This window comes from Lipophrys pholis, assembly GCF_963383615.2.
Source record: "Lipophrys pholis genome assembly, chromosome: 16".
NCBI lineage: Eukaryota > Metazoa > Chordata > Actinopteri > Blenniiformes > Blenniidae > Lipophrys > Lipophrys pholis.
In genome coordinates, this window is record NC_137634.1 from 8,619,726 (window position 1) to 8,637,086 (window position 17,361).

At 42.0% G+C, this 17,361-nt stretch overlaps 1 protein-coding gene across 10 annotated transcripts in view; it reads left to right on the forward strand.

Moving 5' to 3' along the window:
- Positions 1-17,361, forward strand: part of LOC308121614 (RNA-binding protein Musashi homolog 2) — a 266,100-nt gene that overhangs the window by 193,813 nt on the left and 54,926 nt on the right. For all 10 annotated transcript variants that reach the window (XM_080482944.1, XM_080482946.1, XM_080482949.1 and 7 more), the window contains exon 8: positions 8,073-8,155. In XM_080482944.1, the coding sequence (XP_080339070.1) occupies positions 8,073-8,155 (83 nt within the window). The remainder of the gene's footprint in view (positions 1-8,072; positions 8,156-17,361) is intronic.

Below are 17,361 nucleotides of genomic sequence, written 5' to 3' on the forward strand. Positions count from 1 at the left end.
TGTTGCTAGAGCAGCCTAGTGATCGTATAGGAGAAAAAAAAAGTCACACTTATGGGTATATTGTTGGCGCTAATGAGGGATCTTTCTCCAGTTAGAAAGTATTTCAACATACACTTGAAAGGTGGAAATATCTGTATTTAGTTCACAAGTGCACTTTCTGTGGGAGCTGGCATGTCTATTTGCACTGACCATGCTCTAACTGGACTTTTACCAACAACTCCTGTCTGTATTGAGTACTGTGTGTTATAGTCGAGATTAGTTATTGTGATCGACGAGTGGTCCCAGTTGCAATATGTAATAAAAATGTTGCTTATGTGTGCATTCAAGTTTGTGTGTGTTTATATGGAGACAGAGTGTCTCTTTAAGTAGGACAGTAGAAATTGATGGCCAACTCTGAAAGCTGACCTACATAGAGCCACAGACAAACTAGTTCCCTCAGCAGGCATGCTGGGCCTGGTCGCTGTGTGGAAAGAGCAGAGGAAGAGGGCATGTTGGTAATATAAACAGTCAATAAGCCAACCAGCAGATCCATCCAGCCAACTGCAAGTCACTCATCTTGGTTTGTAGATGTAAACATGTAAAAGCTAAAGGTTGAATACTCACTGCTGTGGAGGATAGGAGGTTCACTCCCCTTCTGATCTATGTATTCGCGCTTCGGCTAAATGACTGACTGGTAAATTGTACTGCAACACAAACTAAAACTGACTCTTGGGATCCATAGAAAGTGAAAATGTCTGTAGGAAGTCTATTTATAGCCTTCATTGTAAAAACCTTGATACGTTTATATAGAAAGGCAACAGTTGTACCTGTTTGGTACTATAGCTTGATATGTCCTTACTATATTTATACTACAATAAATTGTGTAAATGTGTTCTTTAAGAAAAATAGTCTAAGTTTTAAACTGTACTCACTCCATTTCTGTCGTGATTCCTCCTCACAAGTGAAGGAAAATATCCCGTCAGGTCTCGTCACAAATGGCGCGTTGTGTGAAACTCATCTTGAAGGAATAGCTAAATTTTTCGGCACCAGGTTACAGAAACCAAAATTAATGGTGAAATGTAATTAATCCCACAAGATGATTCAGAAAAGATTCCCAAACAAGTGACGGTACAAAGTCACGGGGGCACCATAAAATGATAAAGGCCAAGCGTGAAGAAAATGGCAATCAGACTGAAATCTAATTACATCAATTTACAGTCACACTGCTTCTGTCTAATTGTTCTCTGGCCTGTTGCTTTATTTCATTCCGTTATTAAAAGCCCCTTTGTGACACTTCTCAGTAATCAGTAATGAGATGTCCTTTTAAGTGTTGTCTAAACTAATAAGTTCCAGCTTTTAAAAGCCTCAGAACTGCTGCTAACAATCTGAAACGCTACGTGTGATAATTGTGGCCCAATTTTCAGGCAGTTCTTCCACCACCTGACGCTCGCTCATGCAGCCACCTACACGCACTGTAGAATAATCAGCACCTTTATGTTTTGCTGAAGTTGACGGCTGACACGCCGCACACTGAGCAGACAAAGTCCATAGAGAGATTAGCTTTGGTGAATTCCCAAGGGGGCTAATGCCTTTACACTCCTACACAGGGTATTTTATTGTGTTTGACATATTTTCTGTAGTTTTCCTGTCATCGCCTTCGCTAAGAGGACATCACAACCCAAAAGAAACTCCTCTACATATCAAACCTATACAGCTTACATCAGATCCTTTTTACAACCGCGGGATGTGTTGAGTACACTAGCGGCGGCAGTACATTACGGTGTGGAGACACAGGCGGCCAAGGCGCTGAGGGGCCCTTTGATTAATGCTGTGGCTAAGTAGTCAAGTCAGACACTTATTACCTAGTAAATAAAATGCACAACCAAGTGCATATGGCTCTAACCTAACCCGGAAAATTATATCCTACATGCCAGTGTGTTTGCCACAGGTTGTTGACTCCAATGAAGTAGCACACACAATTTTCCACCATTGCACATGTGGTGCTGAAAGATTTGTCCAAGGAGTCTGGTTTGTTTGGTGGCCACAAAACATGTCAGAGAGGGATTGTGCATTCCTCATAGCTCACTTTTCTACAATGGATTTCTCTCTGGGATCTCAGCTGTTGGTAGCTGCTACAGTATCGAGTGGCTCGGCCCATGGCACAGTGTTTCTCCATATGCTGTCCCTTAATAGCAGTGTCCAACATAGCATTTTCTTCACACTGGCCCAGTCTGCCAATAGAACAGAGATTTACTGCACCTTGTTTATTTTTACTGGCCCAGCAGCTCAAAAGAAAGATTTCTTTTCAATTTGGATGCATTTATTATCCCCACACTCATCTAAGAAAAGTACTTGGTTTAGTGTTTTTAAAGTCTTGTTTCCTACAGATTGAGAATTCACTTAAAAGTAGTGAGCACTTAGAGTTTGTGTCAGAGAAATGACTTCTCATAGAGACTGTCAGTAGGTGCTAAAATTCAATTTCCTCTGATGGAGACAGACAGCAGGTGGACATTATGCTTCATGTATATCATAAAAATGCCTAGAATAGAGAATTTATTTAAATGTTACACATGTTCCATGAACACATCACATGCAGGACATTTGTCGAAGCTACAACTTACAGATAACCCCTGAAGGCCTCACATGCAAACTAGAGGTGAAAACGCATATCACCAGTGTTCTTCCCTTGATGAAAATTAGAAGGGCTTCATAGATAATCAGTAAGCACCTCTCATGCAGATATAAATGCTACACTTTACAGCTATTCCCAAAACTGTCTCTCACATAGTTGATAGATAAGATGCAATGCTTGACAGATGCACCTCACAACTATTGAAATTATGTTGCTCTTTAAGATGATGCTAAGCAGCACTTTTTTTTTCATTGTCTCACAAAAGCATTTATTGTACATGTTAAACTCTACAGATGTTCCTGTTCCGAAGCACAAAACAAATAGATGCTACACCTCGTAGATTTTCAATAAATGCCTCACATTAAAGATATTTGTAATAGTGGCACAAGGGGAATAAAAAATATTCTCCAATGTAGTCCAATTGTCAAAGAAAACAAAAGGTGAGGAAAAACAAGGTACAGGTAGAGGCTACACTTTACATATGTCTCTTGAATGATTCACATGCACATCATGGATTGATACTGCTCCTCACACATGTTCCCTACATGGCTCCTTCCTTTTTTTCCCCCGATCATATCAGTCCTATTTTCTGAATGTAGGTTGGTCTCATAGTCTGCTCATGGCTCACTGTGTTGCACACTTGTGGGATTAATTTTACATTGTCCACTGTCACTTTTCCCCACAGACTCGTATGCATCAAAGCAGTCACATTTATTTGTTTTGGATTTTTATCAGCTGGTGTCTTGACTTGTGATTAGGGAGTGTGGGTATGCCTGTGGGATCTTTTGTATCTCTGTGTGTCTGGCTTTCTATCTCTTGCACTGTTTGTCTCTATATTAGCCAATAACCAAAACCTATATTTTCATGTAAAATGAATAATTGAGGAGCCCAGTTATCAAATAGAAGATGCCAAAGAAATACAGCGATGATAGGATGATCTTTGAATATATCCTGGTGGAAACTGTGGACATGTTATTAGATTTTCAAAGATTTCATTGATGTCTACTACAGTCAGCCATATGAATGCTTGTTGTGTTTACAAGCCTTTGAATGAAAATGCCTGTTCTCATTAGATCCGTTTTTTTCTTAAATTTGTGTTGTCTCTGCTCTCTTTTCTCAGCCATACGTGCCCTGTGCTGTTAGTGAGTTCATGGCGTTAACTGTATTAAAGAGAGGATTAAGGCCCGGGGCTCTGGATCTCTAGTAATAGCAGACGCAAATACTGATCAAAGGACTCTAACTGTGCCGTGGGTGTTCGAACTGCCTCGGTCTGCTCCTCTGCATTACAAGAGGATGGGGCTTTGGTAGGATGGGGCACGCAGACAGTGCAGGAGTCGTGTGTAGGCTGACTCCCGGCTGGACAGGTGATCGTTTGATCAGGCATAATTGGTGCAGGATCACCAGTTCAGAAGGGAAAGCTTAGGTGGAGCACTCGACACACCAGGTGGGTAACACCCATGACCCACGGTGGCCGTGCACGCGCTCAAATATGTGTGTGTGCTCTGTGTATGTGTCAGTGCAGATCAAGTCGGGAAGCTTCTGTTCCCGCCGTGCTGTGTCCGTCGAGACACGACTGACACTTCCTCCAGGTTGCCCCACTTCATCACTCTGTGCTGACGGGGCCGGCAGTCGAAGATGCTCAGCAGTAGGCTGTTCTCATTAGTTGCTCATCAGTAGCAATATATGTCCCCTACTGGTTAAACATATTTATGGCTCTTGTAAGTCAGTGGAAATACATCAGAATGCATCATACCCTTATGTACGTCACCAGTTATTTTGTGCTGAAATCTTACGGTTCGCCATTATTTATTGAGTAGTTAGGGACACTGAATACATCGGAAAATATGACGCAACAGACCAAACAGTGTCCCACTGGCAAGGAAACCTCGTCCACTGCTTTCTTTCGATTTTTTTCTTGCTTAACGTTGACCTAGAAATGTGTGTAATGAGCTCCCTGTGCATACCTTGTACATTAGCGATGATACATATGTGCTTTACATTCGCTCTCATGCACTTATTGTATTATATTTAGCAGCAGTCATCGGGGAGCTGAGGAAACCTGCTGTACATATCGACTGTAAATCTATGTCATCCTTATTTCTGCCCCATGCGTGTTCATACTCCCATAAATATTTACAAATGTAAGCATTATTTCCTTCCTTATATTAGCACTGATGCACTATTCTCCAGAATGGAAACGGCACCAATGAATGTGTGACACAATAGTGCTGTTTCTATCAGTTTAATTTGTGGTCCTTTCATTTTTTTTTCATTTTTAATTTTAAAGCTGTTGCCATTTTTCAAGTCAGCAATGCCGCATCAATTTGCAAGTTTTCTCATGATCTACTTCTCGCAGAATCAGCCCTTTTTTTCCCCCCCAGACTGGTGGGTGGGAGGTTGGCGGCTAGGTGAAAAGCACCGAAGCAACAGAAGCAGAGAAACCTGCTCTGAGTGTGAAATAAAGACCGAGTATGATGAAGCTGGTAAAAGGCCGTGAAAGTAGGCGCCCCGCTGATTCGGTGGAGCGATGAGATGAGGCCAAGCTCAGTTCTGGCTAATAAGTGTGAGCGAGTGCAGCCAAGAGGCCTCAGCCAGTCGCCACATAACACCTATTATCAGCCTTCCCCGCAGAAATCCATGTGTTTCCATTTACAGGGTATTGTTTAAGATGTGGGAAGGTTCTTCAGTGCGAGTGTGTTGACACCACTCTCCTGGTGTCTGTCAGAGCCGACAGTCTTTAATACTTTGGCGGAGGTCAGCCTCCTGCCATGTGTGTGTGGTCAGAGGAGAACGGGGGTCTGGATGCACCAGTATAATCTGGCTCTGCTGACACCCTGCAGCACGAGGGTGGAAGAGAGAAATGCTGCTGTTGATGCTATTTTGTGGCCTGTAATTGTCTGTAAGGTCTGTAAAATAGGATAGTGGAGCAACGAACTGCACTGCAATGGCAGGGAGAGAGGTTCAGACAGTCCACAGGGGACTGATCAAGGAGGTGTGTGCTGAGCCGAGGAGTAATGTCTGTTGTGTATATTTTGTGTATGTGCACAGGATGCATTCTCACAGTAGGTTACACTACTGCAGAATGTCTTTTTTGTTCATTTAAACAGATCCTGTCATGGGTGGAAAGGCTCTGCTGGTGGTATCTGTGGTGCTGTGGCTTGGCCCTGACCCTAGTGGATATAATGGTGCAGTGGAAAATGTCCTGTCAGTTGATGGAGGAGCTGCCTGTAGCGGCAGGAAGGAGTGTGGCGACAGGGGCCATGTGTGTTAACCTCTTTCCTTGTCACTTTTTCGGCCTTTTTTTCTTTTTTCCCCCAGCCCACCATTCTCCTTTTCATCCACACTTTGTTCTCTGGCCGCCCCTCCATGGCCGTTCCCCCTCAGACTCTACTCCCTCTACCTGCACTCCTCCGTGACAAATTACTCCTGGCAGTTGATTTGTTGGTTGTCAAAAGTGCTCCTTGCACTGCCACAAAGGTGGGGTGGGCAGGTGGAGAATGTCCCCCCACCGCCACCACCACCACCACCACTTCTCCCTGGCCCACCCCTCTGTTCCCGCCTGCCGTCGTCATGTGTCCCCTCCATCCCACCCCTCGCTCCGCAATCCAGCTTCGAGATGTCTCACTGGAAATTGATATTCTGTCTCATAAGATCTCATTAGATTAGTTGTTGTCCGTGTTTAATCAGCTTGCTCATTTTTATTTTGAATTTTCTTTTTTTGACAACACTGTTGTGATCTGTTTCTCGGCTGTGTCAGAAGAGGGGGCTTGAGGAGAAGCTTTTGTTATTTATGGAGGAGGAACTGAGGGCGGAGCAGGAAAAAGTGTGGGGGGGGGGGAATGCGAGCGGGAGATAAAGACTTTATGACAGAACTATAAATGTCAGTGTTTGTGATAGCTCTGGAGTGAGCAGCACCGAAAGCTCCTGACAAAGAAATCTGTATTTTTCTGGATGATCTGATGAATTAATAGAATAAGCTGCTTATGAGACTAATATATTGTAATACACTTCATTTTGCTATTCCTGCAAAGATGTGATCATCAAGACTCTTAAGCTGGTAAACATGCACACATTTAGGTGGAGCGGATGAGATGGATGATGTGCGTGTGATTTGTAATTCTGATATCCGTGTTATACACTCAGTGTCGCACTGTGCTTATATATAAACTAGCTAATAATATCACGTACCTGGCAGTTGTAGGTGTTTAATCACATTGATTCTAAAAATCCCCCAGTCCAATACTACTATAAAGCAGTCCTGCTCATTGATTTGTAGCACAGCTGGCGATAGCCTAATACAGTCCGAGATATTAAAGGGATAAACTGCAGCAGTGTGACAAATACAGCGGAATCTGTAATGGTTGACAAATCTCGTTTGTTTTCATGCCCTGTGGTGGTAGTGTGTGTTTACAAGTGCACATGTGCTGGATACTCGGCTCTGAAAAGCTTCCCCTTGAGTGTCTGACCTTGAGATTTGTCCTGTGAAGTGGATGATGACTGCGATCTGATGCCTGAACACGTGGATTTGGCTTCTTCTTTATCCACCTTATTCGAGTGACTCTGTTGTGTTTTTTTTTTTTTTTTTTGTTTTTTTACAATTTGGTGTGTGCGTTTTTCTACATTTGCCCACTGGGTAGGCAGCTGTTCTTACTGTGTCATCCCCGATCGCGGACGGATGTCTGTGGAGTGAGTGTCAGTCAGATGTTTAAGCTCAATCTGAGGTGATTTTATATCGCTGGGGTGTTTGCGGTTTCTGAAAAGTGGCTCAGGTCCTTTCAGTCCCGCTCGCTGCCTGATCCACTAACAGTTTCTCTTTTGCAAAAGTAATAGGAGAATGTGTTTTCCTTTCAAGCCCGTCTTTGCTGAAGCTAGATTGCTTTGTGCATCGCCATCAAAACACAGAGGAGAACATTGCAATCCACTTGTGTTCAAAAGTCTCAAACCATCTTGTTTCTCTGTCTTTGTGTTAAAAGAGGGGGTTAAGCTTTTATACTATAAATATGGCATGAAAATCCCACTGTCAACGACACATTCTTTCTAAGGCATGTATTAACATAAAAATGGGGGCTTGTTATACAGTGAGATTTCAATAAAAAGAACACAAAATGCATTTAATGAAATTCAGATGCTGGGCCCTAGCTCCCTGAATCTCATTAAATGAGCTTTGTGCTGTTTTTCCATCTTCTCTTTGTAGAAGAGGTCCTTGAGTGCCCTTAATAATGTGGCAGATTTCATCATATTCCTGATTTAAGGAGGACAATGTCTGTCTTGTTCACTTGTTCTTTTCCATGCCCATGCCAATCTCCACAGATGTACCCCGTGCACTTTTCAGGATCTGGCTGGCGATAATCTTCTATCTTGTGGTGCATTTTCTTTCAGTTACTAAAGTTTTGTTAAGACTCTCCACTAACTCCGACTCTCCTCCCCCCCCACCCCTTCTTCTCTCCCTTTCTCTGCGTAGGATTCGGTTTCATAACTTTTGAGAGTGAAGACATCGTAGAGAAAGTCTGTGAAATTCATTTTCATGAAATCAATAACAAAATGGTAAGTCCACACATTTTCTTTTTTCAATTCCAGGTGGACGTTGAAGGATTAATATTTGATTTCTTCTTTTCCCCCACTATTAATAGCTGCGACGGCGCGTGTGCGAGTCCGCGCGTTCCTGCGTATGTGTGTGTGTGTGTGTGTGTGTGTGTGTGTTCATGTTCATATGCACAGGCTAGCACAGAAATGCACACACTCAGTGGGTCTGTGGGTGTCAGGGATGGGAAAAGCAGTGGTGTGTACTGCCCACAAACCGTGAAATTGTGTGGCTGAGTTCTGCCTGTCAGGCTGAGGGACGGGAGAGTGGAGCCTGTCCCTCTCTTTCTGAATCCCCACACACACACACACACACACACACAGACACACACACACTGAACACACACAGACACACACACACACACAGGTGGAACTGTCCAGGGATGCAACAGGGAAGCTCCTGGCTGCGACAGAGTTCATTAGTCAGGGATTAACACCTTCCACCAAGTGCCAGTGATGCTTGTTTTATTTACACCAGTGATATGGTCACCTCGGCGCGTGCAGGAGTCCAGTTGCCGCTTTCCAAGTCGTCATGTGACTTATGGTAATTGACAGGAAGCGTCCTCAGTGTAGCGAGTGTGACATTAGGTCCTCCTTCACCCAGTTCCACCCTGCAGGCCTCTTGAGAAATCCTGCATCATTGGAGCGATTTTGTGGATTGTGATTGACTGGAGGGAATTCTTGTCTTACTGCCGTTCAGCGGGGCTCCCTCTCTTGGCGTGTGTCTTCGCTTTCTCTCTCTCTGGCTCGCTCTCCCGCTCTCTCTCGGCTGTTTCCCGGAACGGACCGACTGACTGACTGACTGGCTGTCTGACTGACAGGACCAGTGTAGTAGAACCATGTTCACCAGGGACCAGTCCAGGTCACATATGACCCCGGTATACATCCCTCTGTGTCCTGACACTGCATCGCTATCGCTGCTCAAGACTAAAACAAAAGATGGGGGGGGGGGGGGGGGGCAGTGTGGCAGAAATAACTATATGTGCATGGAAGATATTCTGTCACCATCACATGTGGCAGATCTTTGACGTTTACCGGCGAGAACATGAAGATATTTGTCATTTCTAGAAATGTATAAAATAAAACGTTTTATCTACAATTCATGATGGAGAAAAAGGTTAAAATAATACCATGCCCCATCAAATCCATAGTAAGAGCTTTTCTGCATGAAAGTTGTCATTTTCTTTCAGTGTAAGAAAAACAAGCTTCATTCAAATCCAGCCACTGTCTTTGTGGAGGAAGCTCTAATTACATAATAATTGGATCGTAAACAGTATTTCCAATTAAGAGTACAAGTTTGCTTAATGAGAAGTTCAATATTGTAGTAATCATTACAAATTCATAAAATACTTAATTGTTTTAAAATACATCATTTAATTTGCAGCAGACATTATGGAAAGTGCTTCAATGAAGAAGACAAACAACACCGAATAGTTATTGCAAAAGATAAATGAAGTCACATTAATGCAGTTTCTCTAACCTGCTGTCAGCGTTCAACAAATGGCCAAACAAAACCTAAACCAATAAACATGCCTATTAATTTGACTCAGCTCGCTGGGCCCATAGAAGATCACACATTAGATCAGAGGACCTGCTGGACAGCTTCAGCTGGAAACACTAATGGCTAAGCCACCTTTATTGGATTTATGAAACCTGCTGTACATTGTAGCCAAAAGCAAAGATCTGTTATCAGATGTTATTAGGAACATGAAATCTCCTCATGTACCTCTATGTTGCAGGTTTTACTGGGGGGTAAAAGAAAAAAAAAAAAAAAAACCTGAGCACATGGTATATACATGGTCAGCGCTGAGGTGTGTACACAGTCGGTCCACTGCAGCAAGTGCAGCTGCTGGAAACATCTGCTCAAGTGGGTTCTAACTCGGAAACAGTGCCAACTTCAATAGCCCTGGGAATCCTTGGCATTTCCATCCCACTAGTAAATACACGTTAGATCCTGGGAAGGGGATGTCATGTAGAAATTCCTTTTCAGCATTATTGGAAGTATGCATGAAACACTGTCGATAAGCATGTGTGCAAATGTCAGTGATCTGTTGCCTGCATAAACGCTCCCTCTGGGGACGCAAACTTGCAAAATAAACACCAACTAAGTTTATTCTGCTCAGCCTCTATGGCTTGTGTGGGTTTACAATGGGATTAGTTCAGTGGCAGCAGCTGTGCCAAAAACCTTTCAGCGTGCGAGCTACATTTCTAATGACCAGGGCCAAAATGATCTACCGACATGAATATATATAGCATATATTGAGATGTTTGGCTTCATTAATAACTCATTGAAAATAAAGGGGGGGAAAGAGTTTGCAGATTGTTTATCAATTCCTACCTTTTTTTCACAACGCACTTTGCTTTTTCATACTCAATAAGTTTGCTAAAAAAAAAAAAAAAAACTCCATCAAGTATCAACTAATAACTTTTTGCTGAACATGTGAGGTTCTAACACGAGTTCTCTTCAATTTTTCTGACATTGTAGGAAGGCGGTCAACAGTTACCGTGGAAACAAGTAATGGCTTACCAACTTCATTACACTTCACAATTTACTTGCAACGTCACATCCTCTGCAACACAACATTATTAATAATATTATACATATCTTATGCCGACAGAATGGTTTTGACTTTGTTAGTGGAGGACAAACTGCTCAGACCACCAACTTATTACAATATAATTTCTGTATATAGCCTTTAGCTTTAGATTCCACCTTAAATTGTTATTTCAGAGGCTCGTATAATTTTACAAAGCTTCAAAGTTTATTTCCTTTACCTGCACCATGTCGACCTGCTAAGACCATTACAGAGGATTTTGTTGAGCTCAGTGGGACGCCGTCACGATTTGCAGCTTTAGATCTTTAGAAATGATGATTAAAATAAATAAGTGGAGGGTAAAACTATGAATTACTTGATTAAAGCATACATTTCAACGGCTCCGTATTGCAAGTGTGATGAAGACAAATTGGAATAATAAAACAAGCTCTTGTGCAAAACTACTATTTGCAGACCGTTCGTCAAAACTTCTACAATAAATTCAGCTTCTTTTTTTGCTCATAGATCCCAACAGCTGTTAGCAATGATTTATTTACCTCTAAGTTATCTGCATGTCTTCAGGGGGTGAAATAAGTTAATCAAGCTTCGAGCCTTTGTTCTAATAGAATTTACAAATGACAGTGTTGCACAGTGTACTTGTGTGTAGTCATGGGTCATAGCAGCAGTAGAGTTGTGTGATGTAGCGAGATGGCAGAAGTTAGAAGAATATTTTAGGCTGGCGTTTGTATTATTAATTATTCATTATGAATTATTAATAATGGCCTTCCCACAAACCTCTGTCCAAAAAGGCCAAACAGTAAGACGTAGTTGAGATGTTATAGGTTGTTGGTGGAAACATGTTACAGGTAGTGTAATGACAGTCATTATTATCATTGTTACCCGTCTGTGGTGAACCTCTGCCACTGTGGGTAACGTGAGCAGTTGTTATTGTATAGACCGGCGAGTTCAAGTCCCCTGCACTTTTGACCACATGCAGCTGTGATGTGATACACTGTTGTGTGTTGTGACATGTTGTACTTAACAGAGTGTGGCCAGGAATGCCTCAACCAGCACACCACTGTAAAAGCAGCGCTCCCAGCCCGGGTGCGGTTGCGCTGTAGGAAACCAAGGGACCCATCTGGGGAGTCTCAGAAACCTTGACTGAAAAGATGAGAATTACTGAGGGGGTTCGGTGTGAAAGGACGGCACAAGGGCTTCTTTTTTTCCGAAGCTTTTGTCACCTTTCTGAGGGTCCCACTCGGCAACACCTATTGTGCATTAAATTTCTTTGGATACAGGAAATAAATGTGACCCTCAGATCTTCTACAAAGTGCTGACATCTGGGAATGTTGGTGGAGAGAAAAGGAGTTGGAGTGTGTCGAGAGCCTTTTTTAAAGACACAAAAGGTTGGTTTTTTTTTTATTTTTTTTTTTACCTTAGCTCACACATAGGAGAGGACTGGTTATCTGGTGTCTGAAGCACCAGTACGCAAAATAAAAAATGCCTCCTGTCTTCATCCTTATGAAGTACTATACAGAAATAGACCTCATCCATCCTCCCCATGAGTGTTATCTAAGATGGCTCTTGAATAATTGATGCAGACAGAAATTCCACCCCACTTGGGAGGCTTGTGGATGTACAGGGCACCCCACCTTCTCCTTGCCCGTCCTCTCAAGAGCTGTGGCGGCATACTGGGTCAGTGCCCACTCAGATGTGAGTGACGGGACCTTTAAGTGACTTGGTCAATCACCCTGTGTTCGTGTGCCACCGAGGCCTCTCTCTCAGGAGCACTTCCTCTCTGTCACTGCGAATTCTGCCTCATATATAATTGAAAATAGGGTGCTGCTTAGCAAGAGTCTCATGACCTGCCCTACCAGCTGCACTGACTTCTGCGTTGCCCCGCTTTAGCGAATGTAGGATGTGATAAAAGTATTGATTGTGCCCCCCAGGGCTCCACACGAATGTAGAAACATCCTTTAGCTACAGCTGCACCTAGCCACATATTAAAACCAGTAAATATTTTGGAGTGAAAATCGATACGCGCGGGATGGCTTGACAGTTTTCAAATACTTTTTTAACACTTTATCACGGCCTGCACATATATGAGCATCTATCTCATACTGCAGAGAGACAGCGCCTTATTACTGCCAAGGAAGGGTTGTGAATTCTGTTTTCTTTGACAAGAGTCTCTCTATCACTTCCCTCCCCCGTTGTTATGCATGCGCAGCTAATTCATAATAATACCTATCAAGTATTGGCTGTGATGAGCGAGCAGTTTGCCATTAAAATGGACTCACATTGGTTTTAGTCAAGTGCTTCAAGGTAATGTTCTTTAATGTGTTATTTTTAATATTCAACAGTAGCGAATGATCACAACAGGAGGGAGGAATTTTCTGTTAGTCGTCAATTTCTCACTGTGTCTTCCTGACATGACCGACCAATTACTGCACTGAGGAGAATAAGCTCTGACTCTCCGAGTCGCTCAGGAGAACTCTAATGTACGTAGGCGTTTGTACAGTAGCCTTTCATATATCACTATAGATGTGCTCAGCAGAATGTATTGACTCGAGCTGAATTTTGAGGGGAAAAAACTGCAGAATGGAACCAGCTTGTTTTTTTGTGAATACCACATATGGTTTATAACCATGTCTCACAGTATATAGTTTTATTGATGAAAGCAGTGTAAAGGAGCGATGTGCAGATATATATAGATCCAAGAAAATATCGTCTTGCTTGCTACCATCTTTCAACAGACTCAGAGATTGAACACATCATATGTAGACTTTGAAAAAAAACAACAACATTTGCATTTTGATTGACTATTTTTGGTAACTGTAAATATAAATAGGGCTCAGGTAAGGCGACATCTATATAACATGTGTGTTAATCGACATGTGTATTACTATGTTGATCCAGCTCGATAAAGCAATTTGGCTTCTCGCATGGTAAAATGCTGCCTTCAGGCTCATGGGGGGGGGGGGGGGATCTAAAATGGAGGCGTTTTTCTACTTTCTGTGAGCCTCTTCTGGATGGGAGATTTTGCCCAAATTCAGCAATCACCAGACCAACATCCCAAAGGAGCAGCCATTTCTTCTTCCTGGAGGATGTACCCACCTCCCAAGACAACCTGGAAAAAAAACATGACATTTTCCACAGGTATACGCATTATAATTAATTTACCCAAGAACTCATAACTTGAACCATGTGAATTGTGCATTTAATGAACGAAAGAAAACCTAGATGTGGAAAGAAGCTAAATCTGTGCAATATGACTAATTAATCTCTTGAACTAACATAACACTCAACACTAAGATGTTGCCCCGCTGACTACACCCTGTGATAACCTGATATTACCGTGCCAAGCTACATCACTACAAGGTGTGGGAACTACGTTTTATGACTTCTAGTTAAAAGGGCAAAGCAGATTATCACACTGAATGAAGTTAGCATGCAATGCACAAGGAAATCAAATTCAATGGATAGGTCAAACATAATGCCATAAAAGAGGCACTTTATTGACTTGCGGGATTTTACACAAGATGCAGGACACTTCATAAGATTTTATGATCCTGGATTAGTGCGACTGCGTTAACATAATTTGATCAGTCTGCAGGCATTTGACATTCTGGCTTCTGGTTTGAAGTGTAATTATTAGTCATGTGCGGTGTTTATCGAGGTCCTGGTGTAAATCTTAGCTTTGAACATATTTAGTTAAATCTACACACTAAACATGTTATGGCTATGTAAAGTAGATTCCCACCGAGGAACCCTGAAGTCCCCGAGTTGCTGAAAATGCCTTGGAATTTTTTATTTTTTTTATTTTTGAAAGAGTGGAAATCTTTACCCCTCTTTGAACATCAAGTATCTAATAAGGGAGTAGGACCGCCCTTCGGAGTCGTTTCAGTCCCTCATGGTGTGCTGCCTTACAAGTTCTGGACTGTAAGTAATTGGATGTTTACCCTTCATTGAAGAAGGAAAGCTTTGAGGGATGAAGGAGGTGGAAATCTACTCCGAGCTCTGCTCTCCAGGATGTCCCATCAAGCCTCGATGTTGTTTAGATCCGCTGATTGAGGAAGTGATGGAAACCATTTGACATTAAACCTGATGATCAGGCCCTCACTTCTGAATGCATCTCTCAGTGTGTATGGAGACAATAACATCTTGAAACATAAAAGAGGGGAGTGAAGGCACCACAGGGTGCACCTGTCCTTAAAATGACCTCGCATCCCTTTACCTTTCCATAACTAGGCAGAGATATCATCGGACAAAATGACTCATGGGAGATTGCTGCCCCATTTCAAGGCATCGTTTCACTTCATCCAACACTTCTGATGATAGCACTTTTACCAAAACGATTGGGTCCGTGTGTTAAATGTAAATAAAAACAGGATTCACAGATTTGCAACTTTTTCATTTATACTTAAATGTGGGGTGGGGGGCGGGGGGGGGGGCTTGATTCAAATGAAAAGAAAAGGTTTATTTCAAATTAGTTATTTAATTTACAGCTATCAAAACAAGAATTATTTATTATCTTTTTTGTAGTTATTAATAATTTGATTACTATCGAAAGCATTATTACATTAAAGTATATGATCGTTTGCTGATAATTATTAGACGATTGATCTATTTAGTTTCTTTAAAAAGCCCCAAACTTTTTATTTTTTTAATTGATCCATGAATATTTGCATGCATAATAATGTAAGAATATACGACCCCTAGAGAAACCCATGCTGTCCTGGTTGAATTTTGTTTTCTTGCTTCGAACACAATGTGCTAAGGAGCTTCCCTGTCTGCATTGTTTGTATTTTATACTTTTCTTATTGCTGTTTTTGCTGATGGCTGTGAAACAATTTACCCCCTTGGGGAAAGTAAAGATACCCTTCATCCCTGATCTTTGGTGGTTTAGTGTCTGATCATCATATTGAACAGAACAGAAAGTCATTTTTTACCAGATAGAGTAGTGCCACACTGCCATCGAGCAGTTTTCACTTATCACAGCTGAACATGACCAACATTGTCACCAATGAGAAACGCCGTAGTTTCAGTAATGATAGAGTAAATGCTGAAGTGGGATTAGTACATGAACCTTATTGTGGATGACTTATTTCTTAATCCAATATGAACATCCCCATTCATATCATTCTTAGTTCTGCTTGTAAAAGCTTCTAAAAGTTTGAATTTGATCGTTTTTAAAACGCTATTGAATGTAGATTGCAGTTGAAGAGACAGCTTCCAGCGCATTAAATGTTCGAAAACATAGTTTTCACTTTATCATCAGTCACTCCGTTCTTTAAATAACGAACTTGTTAAACGGTTTTTGCTTTTTCCTTAACAGCGTAATCTCACACCACCATGCTTGACATTGGGCAGTCAGAGGCTTGACATTTCCTAACTATTCAGTCTATGTGTTTTGACTGTTCAGCTGGGAGTGGGAGCTGGAGTCAATGAATCACACTGTTTCCTTTCTTCAGTCTGCCAGCCTACTGATGGAATCCATTCACTAGTGAAGCTAATAGCAGCCCAACACCTCCCCCTACACACACACACACACACACACACACCGTATCTACAACAGTCGCCCCTGAAGGACAGTCGTTGCGAGTCCATCCCGCCCACAACTTCCCCCTTATACCTACAAGGTTAATATGTATGGGAGATGTATTGAAAAGGTCTTAACAGGAGAGCCTCTCCGCTTTGCATCGTAGGGATTCTACATGCAGAACAAAGACAGTTGTTTGTTTTGATCCTTCATCGGAGGATTGTATTGCTGCAGTGATTAGGCTGCCTTGTGGTTATGTTCATGTGAGGGCCTCATAGTTAAAAAAAAAAAAAAATCCTTTTTCCCCCTTTTTTTGTAACAGGGATCTTATCGCCCATTTATTTGTTTATTTGATTTACTTCCAACTGAAATTAATTTGCTCACTCAGAATCAGTGATTACTCTACAGACGTCCCATCTTTTGGTCATCTACATTGATACCGAGCATTTGTCCTGTGAACTAAACAAATTTACTAGAAAACCCTTCAAGCTTAAAGTATCACTATTCCCCCAACCCCCCCACCTGCCTGTTTATTCTTCCATCCTTTTTTCCACTTGGTCGTGTTCTCCTAACTTCCTTAAGCTCCTCAACGGGGACCTCCAGCCACTTTAAAGTAACTGTGAGACGTAATCTCTGCTGTGTTCCGGGTCGACCTCCTGGCCTCGACCCAGTTGGACGTGTCTGGTATACCTGTTAAGGGAAGCAACCAGGGTGCATCCTAATCAGACGGCCAAACCACCCCAACTGGCTCCTCTCCATATGGAGGAGTAGCAGCTTTACGAAAGGTGCTACATCAAACCTTCTGTTTTGATGATTTAATGAAGGAAACTGTACTCACTGACACTTTGACTTTTTTTTTTGCAATTTCTCTGTAAGAAAGACCGACATTTTTAAGCACTATGATGATCTGTCTCTTTCATTGCTAATTGCCAACACTGCTTTTATGCAGACAGAGGTTCTTGTAACCCTACCTTTTTTTTAACCTCGAACAGTTCACCACTTACCTGTGTAACATTTCCAGCTATTCATTGGGCTTGAATGACTTAAATTGCAATAATTAACTAGAAAAACTGAGATATTCTAAAGCTTTAGACCAG